We start from the raw sequence: 13,627 nt of genomic DNA, 5'->3' as shown, positions 1-13,627 counted from the left end.
CTATTACATATATGTGTACACTGAATTATAAAACATGACCAAGAAGGATATACACCAAGCTTACACACAATAGCAGCTGCTGGAGATGTCAAACCAAAGGAATTCCACTTTCATCTTTGTTTCTTTTACTTTTTAATTATTATTTTTCAAGATTTTATTTATTTGTCAAAGAGAGTGAGCACAAGCAGGGAAGCGGCAGGCAGAGGTAAAGGAAGAAGCAGGCTCCCCACTGAGCAAGGACCCTGATGTGGGACTCGATCCCAGGTCCCTAAGATCATGACCCGAGCCAAAGGCAGCCGTTTAACCAACTCAGTCACGCAGGCATCCCTGTTTCTTACTTTTTAAAAAAGCATGAAAAACATTTATTCTTTGTGGAAGAAAATAGTCTCCTTAGGATTTTCTCTCTCCCTATCCCTCTGCCCCTCCCCTCATCCATACACACTCACTCTCTCTCTCAAATAAATAACTCTAAAAAAAAAAAAAAAAGGGCAAAAGACTTAACAGGCATATTTCCCAAGAAAATATACAAATAGCCAATAAACACATTAAAAAATGTTTAGTATCATTAGTCATTAGGGAAATAAATGTAAATCAAAACCACAATGGGATAACACTTCACACACACTGGGGTGACCACAAGTTTTAAAAAATGAAATATAGGGGCGCCTGGGTGGCTCACTCATTGGGCATCTGCCTTTGGCTCAGGTCATGATTCTGGGGTCCTGGGATGGAGTCCCATGTCAGGCTCCCTGCTCAGTGGGAAGCCAGCTTCTCCCTCTCCCACTCCCCCTGCTTGTGTTCCCTCTCTATATCTCTCTATCCCTGTCAAATAAATAAATAAAATCTTAATAAATAAATAAAAATAAAAATGAAATACAGCAAGTGCTAGCAAGAACAGGAATCCTCACACATTGCTGATAGGAATATAAAATGGGATAGCCTCTATGGAGAACAGTCTGGCAGTTCTTCAAAACGCTAAAGAGAATTAGCACATGCCCAGGACTACCACACCTACGTATAGAGCCAAAAGAAATTGAAATCATGGACTCAAACAGATACCTTTACACCAATATTATTACAGTATTATTCACAATAGCCAAAAAGTAGAAACAACCCAAGTGTCCATCCACAGGTGAATGGATTAACAAAATGTGGTACATCCATACAATGGAATATCACTGAACCAAAGAACAAAATGAAGTAATGGTACATGCTACAAAGTAGATGAGGCTTGAGAACGTTATACCAGTCACGAAAGGCCACATGCTATATAATTCAACTTAGAACACTCAGTATGGGCAAATCCATAGACATAGAAAGTAGATTAGTGATTGCCTATGCCTCAGGCTTAGGATAAGGGGGAACAAGGGAGCTCCTGCTAACAGTTACGGAATTTCTCTTTGGGGTAAAAAAAAATGTTCAAACACTGATTATGATGATAGTTGCACAACTCTAAATATTCTAAAACCCACTGAACTGTACACTTTTAAGAGTTAATCTTTCTTAATTTTTAAAAATTTTTTTTTTTTAAAATTTAGAGAAAGAGAGCAGAGCAGAGGGGCAGAGGAAGTGACATAAAAAATCTCAAGCAAACTCCGTGCTGAGTGCACAGAACCTAATGCAGGGCTTAATCTCATGACCCCAAGATTATGACAGGAGCCAAAATCAAGAATCGGACACTTAAAAAACTGAGCCACTCACGCACCTCTTTAAAAGTTGATTTTAGGGCGCCTGTGGGTTAAGCCGCTGCCTTCGGCTCAGGTCATGATCTCAGGGTCCTGGGATCGAGTCCCGCATCGGGGGGTCTCTGCTCAGCAGGGAGCCTGCTTCCTCCTCTTTCTCTGCCTGCCTCTCCAACTACTTGTGATTTCTCTCTGTCAAATAAATAAATAAAATCTTTAAAAAAAAAAAAAGTTGATTTTAGGGCGCCTGGGTGGCTCAGTGGGTTAAGCCGCTGCCTTCGGCTCAGGTCATGATCTCGGGGTCCTGGGATCGAGTCCCGTATCGGGTTCTCTGCTCCGCGGGGAGCCTGCTTCCTCCTCTCTCTCTCTCTGCCTCCCTCTCTGCCTACTTGTGATCTCTCTGTGTTAAATGAATAAATAAAATCTTAAAAAAAAAAAAAGTTGATTTTAGGGGTGCCTCGCTGGCTCTGTATGTAGAGCATGTGACTCCTTAATCTCAGGGTCCTGAGTTCAAGCCCCACATTGGGCAAAGACCTTACTTTAAAAAAAAAAAATTTTTTTTAAATTTCATTTATTTATTTGACAGAGAGAGACACAGCGAGAGAGGAAACACAACAGGGGGAGTGAGACAGGGAGCAGCAAGCAGGGTTCCCGCTGAGCAGGGACCCCCAATGCGGAGCTCGATCTCAGGACCCTGGGATCATGACTTGAGCTGAAAGCAGACACTTTATGACTAAGCCAACCAGGGTCCCCCCCAAATTTCTTAATTAAAAAATTAAAAAATAAATAAATAGGGGCACCTGGCTGGTTCAGCTGGTAGAGCATGTGACTCTTGATCTCAGGGTTCTAAATTCAAGACCCAAAACGAGCACAGAGATTACTTAAAAATAAAATCTTAGGAGCACCTGGGTGGCTCAGTAGGTTAAGCATCTGACTTTGGCTTGGGTCATGATCCCAGGGTCCTGGGATTGAGCTCCCACAGAACAGGGAACCTGCCTCTCCCTACTCCTCTCCCTGCTTGTGCATGCTCTCTTTTCTCTCTCTCTCTCTCTCCCTCTCTATGTCAAATGAATAAATAAAATCTTAAAAAAAAAAAAAAAAAAAAAAGAAAGAAGCCAACCTACTATAAACTCCACCCTGAAATAAGCCAAACTGTCCTTCAGGGAGACCTGTCATCACCCTGCATTATACTGCCCTCCTTTCCCAACTGCTTTTTCCCCAAATTACACTTTAATGTCGTGCCATCCACCTGTGGTAAGGGGCATTGTGGGAACAGAGCTTGTCATCGTGTAGACAATAAATAAGATGCACAGGGTGCTGTTGTTATACAGTCATCTTCAAGGAGGACCCAGGGGAGGAACATCTCTGCTCCCTCTATCATGGATACATGTGATTTCCTGAGCAGCTTGTGTTTGTTACCTTTTAGACTTGGTGAATTTTTTAGCTGATTAGTTTCTATCTTTCAGTAGACTCCCTGAAAGCTCAGGGCTTAATCTCAAAGAAGTAATCTGGCCATCACAGCTTCTATCTTACATACAATTCTTTTACCGCTCCATCTTGGTATTCTATCTTTACACTCTCTTTGTCTCATTTTTCTTTCTTATTCTGTATGTAATTTATCTTGCTATATTGAATACACCTTTGTAAACCACTCTATATCCTTTCTGGAACAAATTAACGTTTTTGAAACTAAACACAGCACAGATTCCCGAGGGACTCCATGATTCCCATATGCGAATGTGCTAGAATTTGCACCCACTTATGTCTGGCTTTCCTAGCCCATAATATCCCTTGAACTGCAAGTCACCCCTGCTGACCGGCCCATATCCCCCAGTGTTGACCTCAAAGTAACAGTACACCATAAACTCAAGAACGTTACTGTGAAACCTTGCCAATCTCAAAAGCTGGTAAGTGTCTAGGGAACACATGTAAACTACTTAAGCAGCATCTTCAATCTGAGACCACGCACACTACCTTAAGTAACAACTGTCTCCTGTCACTGCCATGCAGTCCCAACTGAAGATTTAGAGAGTCAAGTCTCTAAGCCAAAGCTATTGCCTCTCATCTCTCCAGTTCAGCAGTAGCTTACACATCCAAACCAAGCACACACAAAAATAAGTCCACGAAATCTCAAATGCAAATTCTATATAAATCAGCCAACTACACACACACTGGCCTCAAAGAGCCTAACCTTGCCATGAGAGAAGACACATGGTCCTCTATTCCAAAGCCCTTCATAGCTTTGTTCTACTGCTTAGTTGGTAAGAAGCGTGGTTTTTCTTACTGCTCCAAAATCATCAATCTTGAGGCAAGATTCTCAATCTTACCCAACTTTAAGGCAAACTATACCCATCTCTCCCCATAATGCCCAATTAGTTCCTAATTCTTGAACAAATAAGACCCTTCTTAGAAGGGTCTTAGAAGACCCCATTTCCCTTCTCTACCTTTTCTTCAAGATACTCAGGGTTCCATTCTATTCTCTGCTCCTGTCTCTGTGTCCCCTCCTGCTCCTCAAATTCACCGAGTTTTAAATTTTTGTGATTCTTTGTTTAGCTGACCCTGCTAGCTAAAACATACCATTTCCTTTATTTACTTTGACATACTAGTATTCATAAAATCTCTTGGTTTAATAAATAAAAATCTATCTAAAAGTATTTTTTACATAGACTTTGTATAGAATTTCTACTATAATACAAATCACTGGGAATAAGAAGCTGGAATCCAAGATGATAATAATATTCACACCCTTGCAATCTAGAAGAAAACATCCGTATCTTTAGTCTAAGCCAGAGTTTCTCAGCCATGGCACTACCAATAATTCTTTCTTGTGGGGGGCTGCTGTCCAATCTGTTACAGGATGTTTAGCACCCCTGGCCTCTATACCCACTACACACCCATAGCAACTCCCTGGCTGTGACTATCAAAACTGTCTCCAGGCACTGCCAAGGATCTCCTCAGAGGCAAAATCACCCCAGCTGAGAATCAATGGTATAGACCTTTCTTCTAAGTTTACTACTATTAGAGCTACTGGCGTCTAGAGCACATTTGACAATCAAAAAGTATTGGGGCGCCTGGGTGGCTCAGTGGATTAAGCCGCTGCCTTCGGCTCAGGTCATGATCTCGGTGACCTGGGATTGAGCCCCGCATCGGGCCCTCTGCTCAGCAGGGAGCCTGCTTCCCCCTCTGTCTCTGCCTGCCTCTCTGCCTACCTGTGATCTCTCTCTCTGTCAAATAAAATAAATAAAATCTTAAAAAAAAAAAAAAAAGTATTTGTTACCTAACCAGCTTGTGAATCCAACATCTGGACATCTCTACCTCAATATCTTCACTTGGCAGCATCTCAAACTCAGTACAGCCCAAACCAAACTCCCTTGCATTCTTTAATTTAGCAACAGTATTTACTAAGTAATCTATGCCGGAAACAGATTACACTGAACTCCTCTCTCTTCCTCATTACCTAGACCTAACACGTCAACAGGTCCTAGTACACCTTCTCCATCTACTTGTAAAGTTTTGGGTATGTGTGGGTGTGTGTGTGTTTTAGTAAAACTGTACACCCAGTGTGGTACTTGAACTCATAACCCAGAGATCCAGAGGCATGCTTTCCTAACTGAGCCAGCCAGGAGTCCCCATCTCCTTTTAAACACTGCAATCATTTGTCACTGCCCTACTTTAAATTCCCATGTCACCTGCCCTACTGCTTCTATGACATTTTTGCCCATTCCAAACCATGGTCCACAAATGCTGCCAGAACCATATTTCTAAAATCTACTATCACAGTCCTCCTTAAAAATTTCTCAAGAGCACTCCTCTGTCTATGGCAGTGTTTCCAAAACTTTACGCAGATACCATCTTTATGATTTTTGTCATATTCCTACCACATACAACAGTGTATCCCTGTAATAGTTTTCTTTGAATCTACTTTTCTTTTTAGTTAGCTACATTTTTTTTAAGATTTTATTTTATTTGTTTGAGAGAGAGAGTGCACAAGTGGGGGAAGGGGAAAAGGAAGAGACAGAAGCAGACTCCTCACCAAGCCAGGAGCCCAACATGGGTCCTGATCCCAGGACCCTGAGATCATGACCCAAGCTGAAGGCAGATGCTTAACCCACTGAGCCACCCAGGCACTCAAGTAGGTACATTTAAACAACATCCCAAAGTCACAGTATGATTTGTTTTTCCCTAAAATATAAAAGCATTTCAGCATCTCTCTATATACTACCTGAAAGATAAAAATCGAAGTTTGTCTAGTCTTCCACGATTTGGCCTCTCCCGGCCTTCCCAGCACCACCTCCAGCCATCCAGCCACACTAAACTACTTCAAGTTCCCTGAATCAGCCATGTTCTTTCAAATTAAGCTGTACCATTGCATATGAGATTTGTTCTGCTAGCAAATCCTTTTCCTTCCTGTTTCGTCTACCCGAACACACTCTTACCCTCTCACTGCTCCTCCTTGCTGAAATCGTCCCAGTTCCAGTTAGATGCTGCTTTGAATACGTTCCCCAATATCCTGAAGAGCCCTCTATTATAGCACCTAACATACCACGCAACAATCATTTGTTTACCTCTCTATCTCCTTTACTATATTGAGAGCCCCTCATAGGGAAGTATCGGATTCTATCTCTAGCACCCACAGGGAACAGTACTTGACACAAGGAGACATCTGAAAAATGTCTGTTGTAGAACAGTATACAATGAGATTCAACAAACCTTAACTGTTTGTCTATCACCTACAAGACAGTGTTCTAAGACTATGGAGAACACAAAAATAAACAAATATGATCCTGGCCTTCTAGAAGCTTGTAATCTAATGTGGATACAGACATATTTGCTATCATACAACAGAGAAGGGTAAAATGGAGCAATAAGGTAAATGGAGTTATGGGACAAAGGTCAGTATAGGGGGAAAAAAAAGTGGGAATTTTTTTTTTTTTTTTTTTTTTAAAGTAGGCTCCAAGCCTAGCATGGAGCCCAACCTGGGGATTGAACTCACCACGCTGAGATCAAGACCTGAGCTGAGATCAAGAGTTTGATGTTTAGGGGTGCCTAGGTGGCTCAGTGGGTTAAAGCCTCTGCCTTCGGCTCAGGTCATGATCCCAGAGTCCTGGGATTGAGCCCCATGTCAGGCTCTCTGCTCCATGGGGAGTCTGCTTCCTCCTTTCTCTCTGCCTGCCTCTCTGCCTACTTGTGATCTCTGTCTGTCAAATAAATAAATAAAATATTTTTTAAAAAAAGAGTCGGATGTGTAACCAACTAAACCACCTAGATGCCCCAAAAGTGGAAATTTTTAATAGCAAATAATGCAGGTATATACTCCCATTGAGTCACTGTGGCAAAACCCACATAAACCTCAAGACCTGCACTGCATTTGTTCTGCCTTACAAAAGTATTATGTAAATAACAGTATGGACATGAAGGTACTCTGAAAACTGTAAGCAGCTAAGTACATTCTAATCATTGCTAATAATTCTGACTGGGGAATCCAGGAGCCCTGCATGGAGAAAGTGGCATCTGAGGCATAAGTCTAAAGGGACATTGAGGGTACTGTATAGAAAAAACAGAAATGATAGTTACAGACATAAATCTTGGACCCAGACTACCTAGGTTTGAATCCCAGTTTCTTCACTTACTAACTGTATAACTATAGAAAGATACTTATAATCCGACTGTGCTTCAGTAACTTATCTATAAAATGGGGCAAATATTAGTACCCAACTCACAGAGTATTAAATGATTTACAATTTGTGTTATGTAAGTATTAAAAAAAAAAAAACTAGGTGATAGAAACAGACTGAGCAGAAACAAACACAGAGAAAAGCACAGGGAGTGTTGTCAGAAGGGAACCGTCCAATGTACTTAGAATGGAAGGTAGAAAGAAAAGTCATGAGTGGAAGATATGCCTAGAAAAGCAAGCTATTTGTCATCCTTCAAAAAAAAACAGCTAATAACTTTATCAGACAGAGTCTGCACAAGAAGTTTTCCAACTTAATTCATTGGTTAGGTGCACGACCTCAGGCAGATCATACACTCCAAGAAGCTCAGTATACCCTCAATAAAGTAAAAAGGGCATGGAACTAGAAGAACTCTGATTCTCTCTTAACTCTGAAATTCTAGAAAGGGACTAGTGAGTTGTTAGAGATGTGCACCTTCCAACAAAACACCTACAGCCACATGTAACTGTTGAGCCCCTGAAATATGGCTAGTCCAAACTGGGATGTGTCATAAATGTAAAATATACACATTTCACACAGTACCCCAAAAAAGGGGAAAATATTACATTAATAATTTTATATTGATACAAGTTGCAATTGGGTTAAATAAAATATTATTAAATTTCAACTGTTCTATTCTATTTTTTAAAAATGTGGCCATTGAAGGTTCATGTTTCTGAGCACTTTATTTCTACCAGACAGCACTGTTGTAGACTATTTCGTAAGACATAGAGGAATGTGATTCTGTTGCCTGAAAGACAAACAAAATGCAAGGTTTTATCAGAAAGGGTCCTGAAAACACTGACAACACTCTTCTAGCCTATACAATGCCACAGTATGTCCCTTACTGTCACATTGTCTTCAGTTTTCCCTAGGGTACCTGAAAAAGATACAACAAAAAACAAACAATCTGGGTAAACAGAATGATCAATGCAACAAGCACTACTAAGGTGAGTGACTAGACTAGACTAAAGGATTCCAAGTCTGGAAGGATAAAGACTACTATGTATGATGAGGATCTATAAAATCAGATAGAGTCTGGAATGAGGATGTATAAAAAGCTATTTACTAAATCTCAGGAAAAAAGCAAAGGAGAATTTTTTGAAGCTTTATGGAGGCATTTCAAGCAAGATGCAACTTTGCTGTGCAAGTAGCCTTATATGAAGAACCCAGAAATGGCTCAGACTAAACATAAAAGTGAGTTCCAAAAAGACTACATAAACTATTAATTCATAAAAGTGGTTATTATGGAACTGCACAATTCCTTGTGCAATTTCTTTACCTACATGTCACCTTTAAGAACTGTCCAAGAAGAAAAAAAAAAAAACTGTCCAAGAGATTGAACAATCCCCAAGTTATAGAACCCTTCCCCCACTGAAATTCTTAAGTATTCAATACACCTGCCTTTTATCATTCATTCTTCCACTTGGCCAGATAAGGAATTTCTATCTCCTATGATCCTCTCTAAAATCTTTACTGTGGATGAGAACCACTGAGCTCATTTTTAAGAAAGGTTATGTTTTGGCCCACTCACTTTCATATATTTCATCTTTATTCCTACCAAACATTTATGCAGATTCAATCCAGTACTAATGATCTGACCACTTCCAATTTAGATATAGAGAAATCAAAATTAGATGTAGAACACCCTATGCACTCATATTACTTAGTACCTCCAACTTCTACTCAAATTAAAAACACAGGTATATTGCTATCATCTTTTCTACTAGAACAAATCTTTTCCATAATGACCATTAAGGGGCTCCAATGAATTTTCTTCCTCTAATCTTTTATTTTGGCTCTAAAATCTTCAGAAAAGGTGCTCCTGGAATACTTTCTTGGCTTGTCTAATTTTAGTTTCTATTTTATGCCAAGAAGTAGAAACAAAATTAAATTTCTTTAAAAATACACCAGACATGAAGAGCACAACTAAATTCATCTGATAAAACCATTTCCAAGACAAAGAAAAGCCTCTACTTAAAGAGGAAAAATCAGAATTGCTTTTTGCCCACTACCTGTCCAGAAGACTGGGAAAAAAAAAAAGGTTTATTAAGAAACAGATATAGCTGGGGGGCGCCTGGGTGGCTCAGTGGGTTAAAGCCTCTGCCTTCCGCTCAGGTCATGATCTCAGGGTCCTTGTATCGAGTCCCACATCGGGCTTTCTGCTCAGCAGGGAGCCTGCTTCCCTCTCTCTCTGCCTGCCTCTCTGCCTACTTGTGATCTCTGCCTGTCAAATAAATAAACAAAACTCTTTAAAAAAAAAAGAAACAAACAAACAAACAGATATAGGGGGCGCCTGGGTGGCTCAGTGGGTTAAAGCCTCTGCCTTCAGCTCGGGTCATGATCCCAGAGTCCTGGGATCAAGCCCCACGACAGGTTCCCTGCTTAACGGGGAGCCTGCTTCTCCCTCTCCCACTCCCCCTGCTTGCGTTCCCTCTCTCACGGTCTCTCTCTGTCAAATAAATAAATGAAATCTTTGGAAAACAAAACAAAACAGATCTCCAACAACGGAATACTATGCAGCCATCAAAAATCAAATACTGCCATTTGCAACAATGGGGATGAACTAGAGGGTATTATGCTAAGCAAAATAAGTCAATCAGAGAAAGACAACTACCATATGATCTCTCTGATGAGAAGAATTTGAGAGGCAGGATGGGGGGCTCATGGGGGGCAGGAAGGGAAAAAATGAAACTAGATGGCACTGGGGAGGGAGACAAACTAAGGGTTGGGAGGGTGGAACAGGGTGGCTGGTTATGGACATTGAGGAGGGTATGTGCTATGGTGAGTGCTGTGAATTATGTAAGACTGATGATTCACAGACCTGTACCCCTGAACCAAATAATACATTATATGTTAATAAAAATAAATAAATACTTATTTAGGGGGAAAAAAAAGAAACAGATATACACTACATACAGCCCAACAGTGTTGCAAAGGGAAATGAAATGGTTTAATACCTCTATTTCCTTAAGGTGGGAAGAAAATCCAATGTTTATCAAACTAAGAGGTCTAAAGAAAATCCAATCCAACTGATTATCTTCCAAATCATATAACCAATCTCAAGTTAATATCAAGACACACTATAATAATAAGCAACATTTTATTCATTAACACAAAGCTCAAGACAGCTTTACTTGTGCTAAAAAACAGAAAGTTTCACATCAAATCACTGATATGAGAAAATCAACTTGATCTATTGAACAATGCCACCAAAAGACATCTGATTAGTTTTCCATGAATTAGGTCCCAATGTTCGCTGTATCCTCGGTGCATATAAACAAAACTAATGTCAGAAGGACTCAGATGGGCATAAATAAAAGCTACACTGCTAGTATTGGCTTTGTCCTCATTTTAATCAAAGTATCTTATTAAAAAGAGGAAAATGTGCAAGAATGACTCCCCTACCATACAGCATATATAATTAACATCTAAGTACAATTAAGTTACATCCATAAGAGCTGGTGTGACCTTAGACATTTTGCATACTTGTTGACTGATGTTAAATATCAACTTCCTGTACGAACAGAGCAAAAGAAAAAAAAAAAAAACAGTAATCCCTTCCTTGAAAAAGAATTTACAAAAATAAATTGCTTTCCATCCACAAACTAGAGGGGAAAAATATCAACAGCTTACCCACTTACCACACAGTAAATCAAAGTTAACTGAACAAGTAAAACAGGCACTAGCACTGACCGCTGAACACTGTCAGACACCTAAACGTTGTGCATGAAAACACTTCTCAGAAAAGCAACCTACCAAAAACTTACATTCCTTCTCTCTTACGTTCATTCTTCTACCCCCACATGCTAGGTAATAGCAAGGAACAACTCATCTCCTTTGGGAAACCAAGAAAGGAAATCTTCAGTTAAGAAGGACTTAAGAGGGGTGCATGGGTGGCTCAGTTGGTTAAGCGACGGCCTTCGGCTCAGGTCACGATCCTAGAGTCCCTGCTTGGCGCGTAGCCTGCTACTCCCTCTGACCCTTCCCCCTCGTGCTTTCTCTTTCATTCTCTCTCAAATAAAATAAATAATATCTTTGAAAAATAAAATAAAATAAAAGAAGGGATTACGAGGAAACAACTTAAGAGGCATAAAGTTTTTGTATTGAGGGCCTACGACTTTATCCACTGACATTAGCTCAACAACGCACTGGAAAATGGGTTCCTATCTGAATTAACAGAACTAAACCAACGCTCGCAACAAGCGGCTGGGACGAGGGGTACGGAAAGAGGGACGACCTGACGTTCTCTGACATCCCTACCAGACCGCTCTGGCCCACCGTCTTCCCTTTCCGCAGGGACCCAAACGCAGCCGGGCCGCGTTCCGGGAGCTGGCGGCATCTCCTGTCAGACGCCGGCCACCCCGCGCGCTCCTGTCACCACCTCTGGGGGATGACCCCACTCCGAGGGCACTGTCCGCTGGGCCTCCGTCGGCCTCCAGGAGACCCGGGTCGGGGTGAGCGGAAAGGAGTCCTCCACGCAAAGCTGTCAGGGCTTAGAGCCTGGGGTGGCCCGAAGGCCAGGAGGGGCAACCCTGGGACAGAGGCCGCGACATCCCTCGGGATCCCCACGGAGGGAACCGGGACAGCATTCGGCGGACTCGGGCTCCCCCCGCTCTCCGCGTGACGCCAGGTCGAACCGGGTCGCTTCGCCCCGCGTTAGGCCCACCGCCAGGACCGGACGGGGCGGGATGCTGGCGGGGGTCCCGCGGAGAGAGGAAGGGCGGGCCGGCGGGCGCCCCACTGCCGGAAGGGGCGAGCCCCGCAAGCAGCGCTCCCGCCCCGGCCGGGCTCACCTTCAGGTCGTTCTCCGGTAGGTACTTGCACAGCCGCGCTATCTCCACATACTTGTCCAAGTCTAGGGGCGCCATTTTAGAAATAACAAGCCCCGACGGCGTCGGCGGCAACAGCGGCGGCTCTAGTAGCGGCGGCGGCGGCAGCGGCGGAGGCCGAAGCCGGAACTCTTCCTACGTCACGTCCGGCCCGTAAGAGGCGTCTGCGCAGCGGCGTAAAATTTGAGCCGATTCTCCCCGCTGACTCCGCACGCCCCACGCTCTCTCCAGCCGAACCAGGCTGCGGGTCCCTGGAGGCACCCCGGGTCCAGACGATGAATCTGGCTGGGACCCGTAGTTTTCTGCCGCGGGGAGTACTGGTATTTGTAGTTTGCAGTTGTGGCGAGTTAGCCCCACTTTTTCTCCCCTTCCCTTCCTTTATACTTTAACTTCAATGGGTCCACCGAGGCTTTTCTGATTAAAAAAAAAAAAAGGAGATGACCCTAGCCATTCCTTAGTTTCTCACTTAGACGCTTTTAAGCATCCTCTCACCAGACTTCTTCAGTTAAAAATTGGGTAAGCCTGGGCGTAGTTAACCTATTTGTACCTTTTGAAAGTCCTTGTGAAAACCTTGCCTAAACCTGTAGCAGAGACATGGGGATACCAGTCTTGCAGCCCTGGAGGGGAGGGAAACACTCATTACTGGTTTCTTGGGCTAAATGCTATATAAATGCTGTTTTTCCGTTTAATACTCATAACAATTAATAGGAAAGCAAAGTTCAGAGAGGTTAAGTAACTTGAACCATAACTCACAGGGACTAGGCAGGGGAACAGAGACCCGAACATAGGTCTACCTGGTTTAAATATGCTTCGGTGTGAGTCTCATGAGCACAGGGAGTCTCTTGTTCTACCGTCAGTGAAGAAAAACAAAAACAAATGAAAAAAAACAGAAAAACAGGACTTGGCACTAAGTATAACTTCAACAGTAGTTCTTTTAGCAGCTATTTATTGAACACCAATTATATGCCACTGTAGGCACTTAGGATATTTAGAAAGAAAAATAACCAAAGATCTCTATCCTCAATCTGTAACTACATTCTAGAAGAGGAGGCAGAACATAAAATAATAACTGTAGAGCATATTAGGAAGTGATAAGTGCTAGAGAGAAGGAAGAAAGACCACAGTGTAAGGGAGATGGTGTGATGCATTTCTAAGAACCAATAAAGAGGTACGGCAGTTAGCCATTCAGATGCTTGAGGACAATCAGAAGGAAGAGGCTAACACAAGAGGCCCGGAGAGGGAAGCATATCTAGATGGAATATTGAAAATGGCAAGATTAGTGCGGTTGAAGCAAGAGGAGAAGGGATGAGAGAAAAGAACGTTTTAACTTTTAATCTAATGGGGAGTTACTGCAGGGTTTTGAGCAGAGGAGTAACATGCAAAACTCATTTTAAAACTCATT

The 13,627-nt window shown here is 42.2% G+C and overlaps 1 protein-coding gene across 1 annotated transcript in view; it reads right to left on the bottom strand.

The window, feature by feature from the left end:
* PPP6C (protein phosphatase 6 catalytic subunit) overlaps window positions 1-12,482 on the bottom strand; it is a 35,529-nt gene extending 23,047 nt beyond the window's left edge. Inside the window, exon 1 of the mRNA XM_059410823.1 lies at window positions 12,190-12,482. Coding sequence (XP_059266806.1) covers window positions 12,190-12,264 — 75 coding nt within the window. The 5' untranslated portion in view covers window positions 12,265-12,482. The remainder of the gene's footprint in view (window positions 1-12,189) is intronic.
* Between the last annotated feature and the right edge of the window lie 1,145 nt (window positions 12,483-13,627).

Source organism: Mustela nigripes, chromosome 9 (genome assembly GCF_022355385.1).
Source record: "Mustela nigripes isolate SB6536 chromosome 9, MUSNIG.SB6536, whole genome shotgun sequence".
Taxonomy (NCBI): domain Eukaryota; kingdom Metazoa; phylum Chordata; class Mammalia; order Carnivora; family Mustelidae; genus Mustela; species Mustela nigripes.
This window is presented reverse-complemented; position numbering and strand designations above follow the sequence as displayed.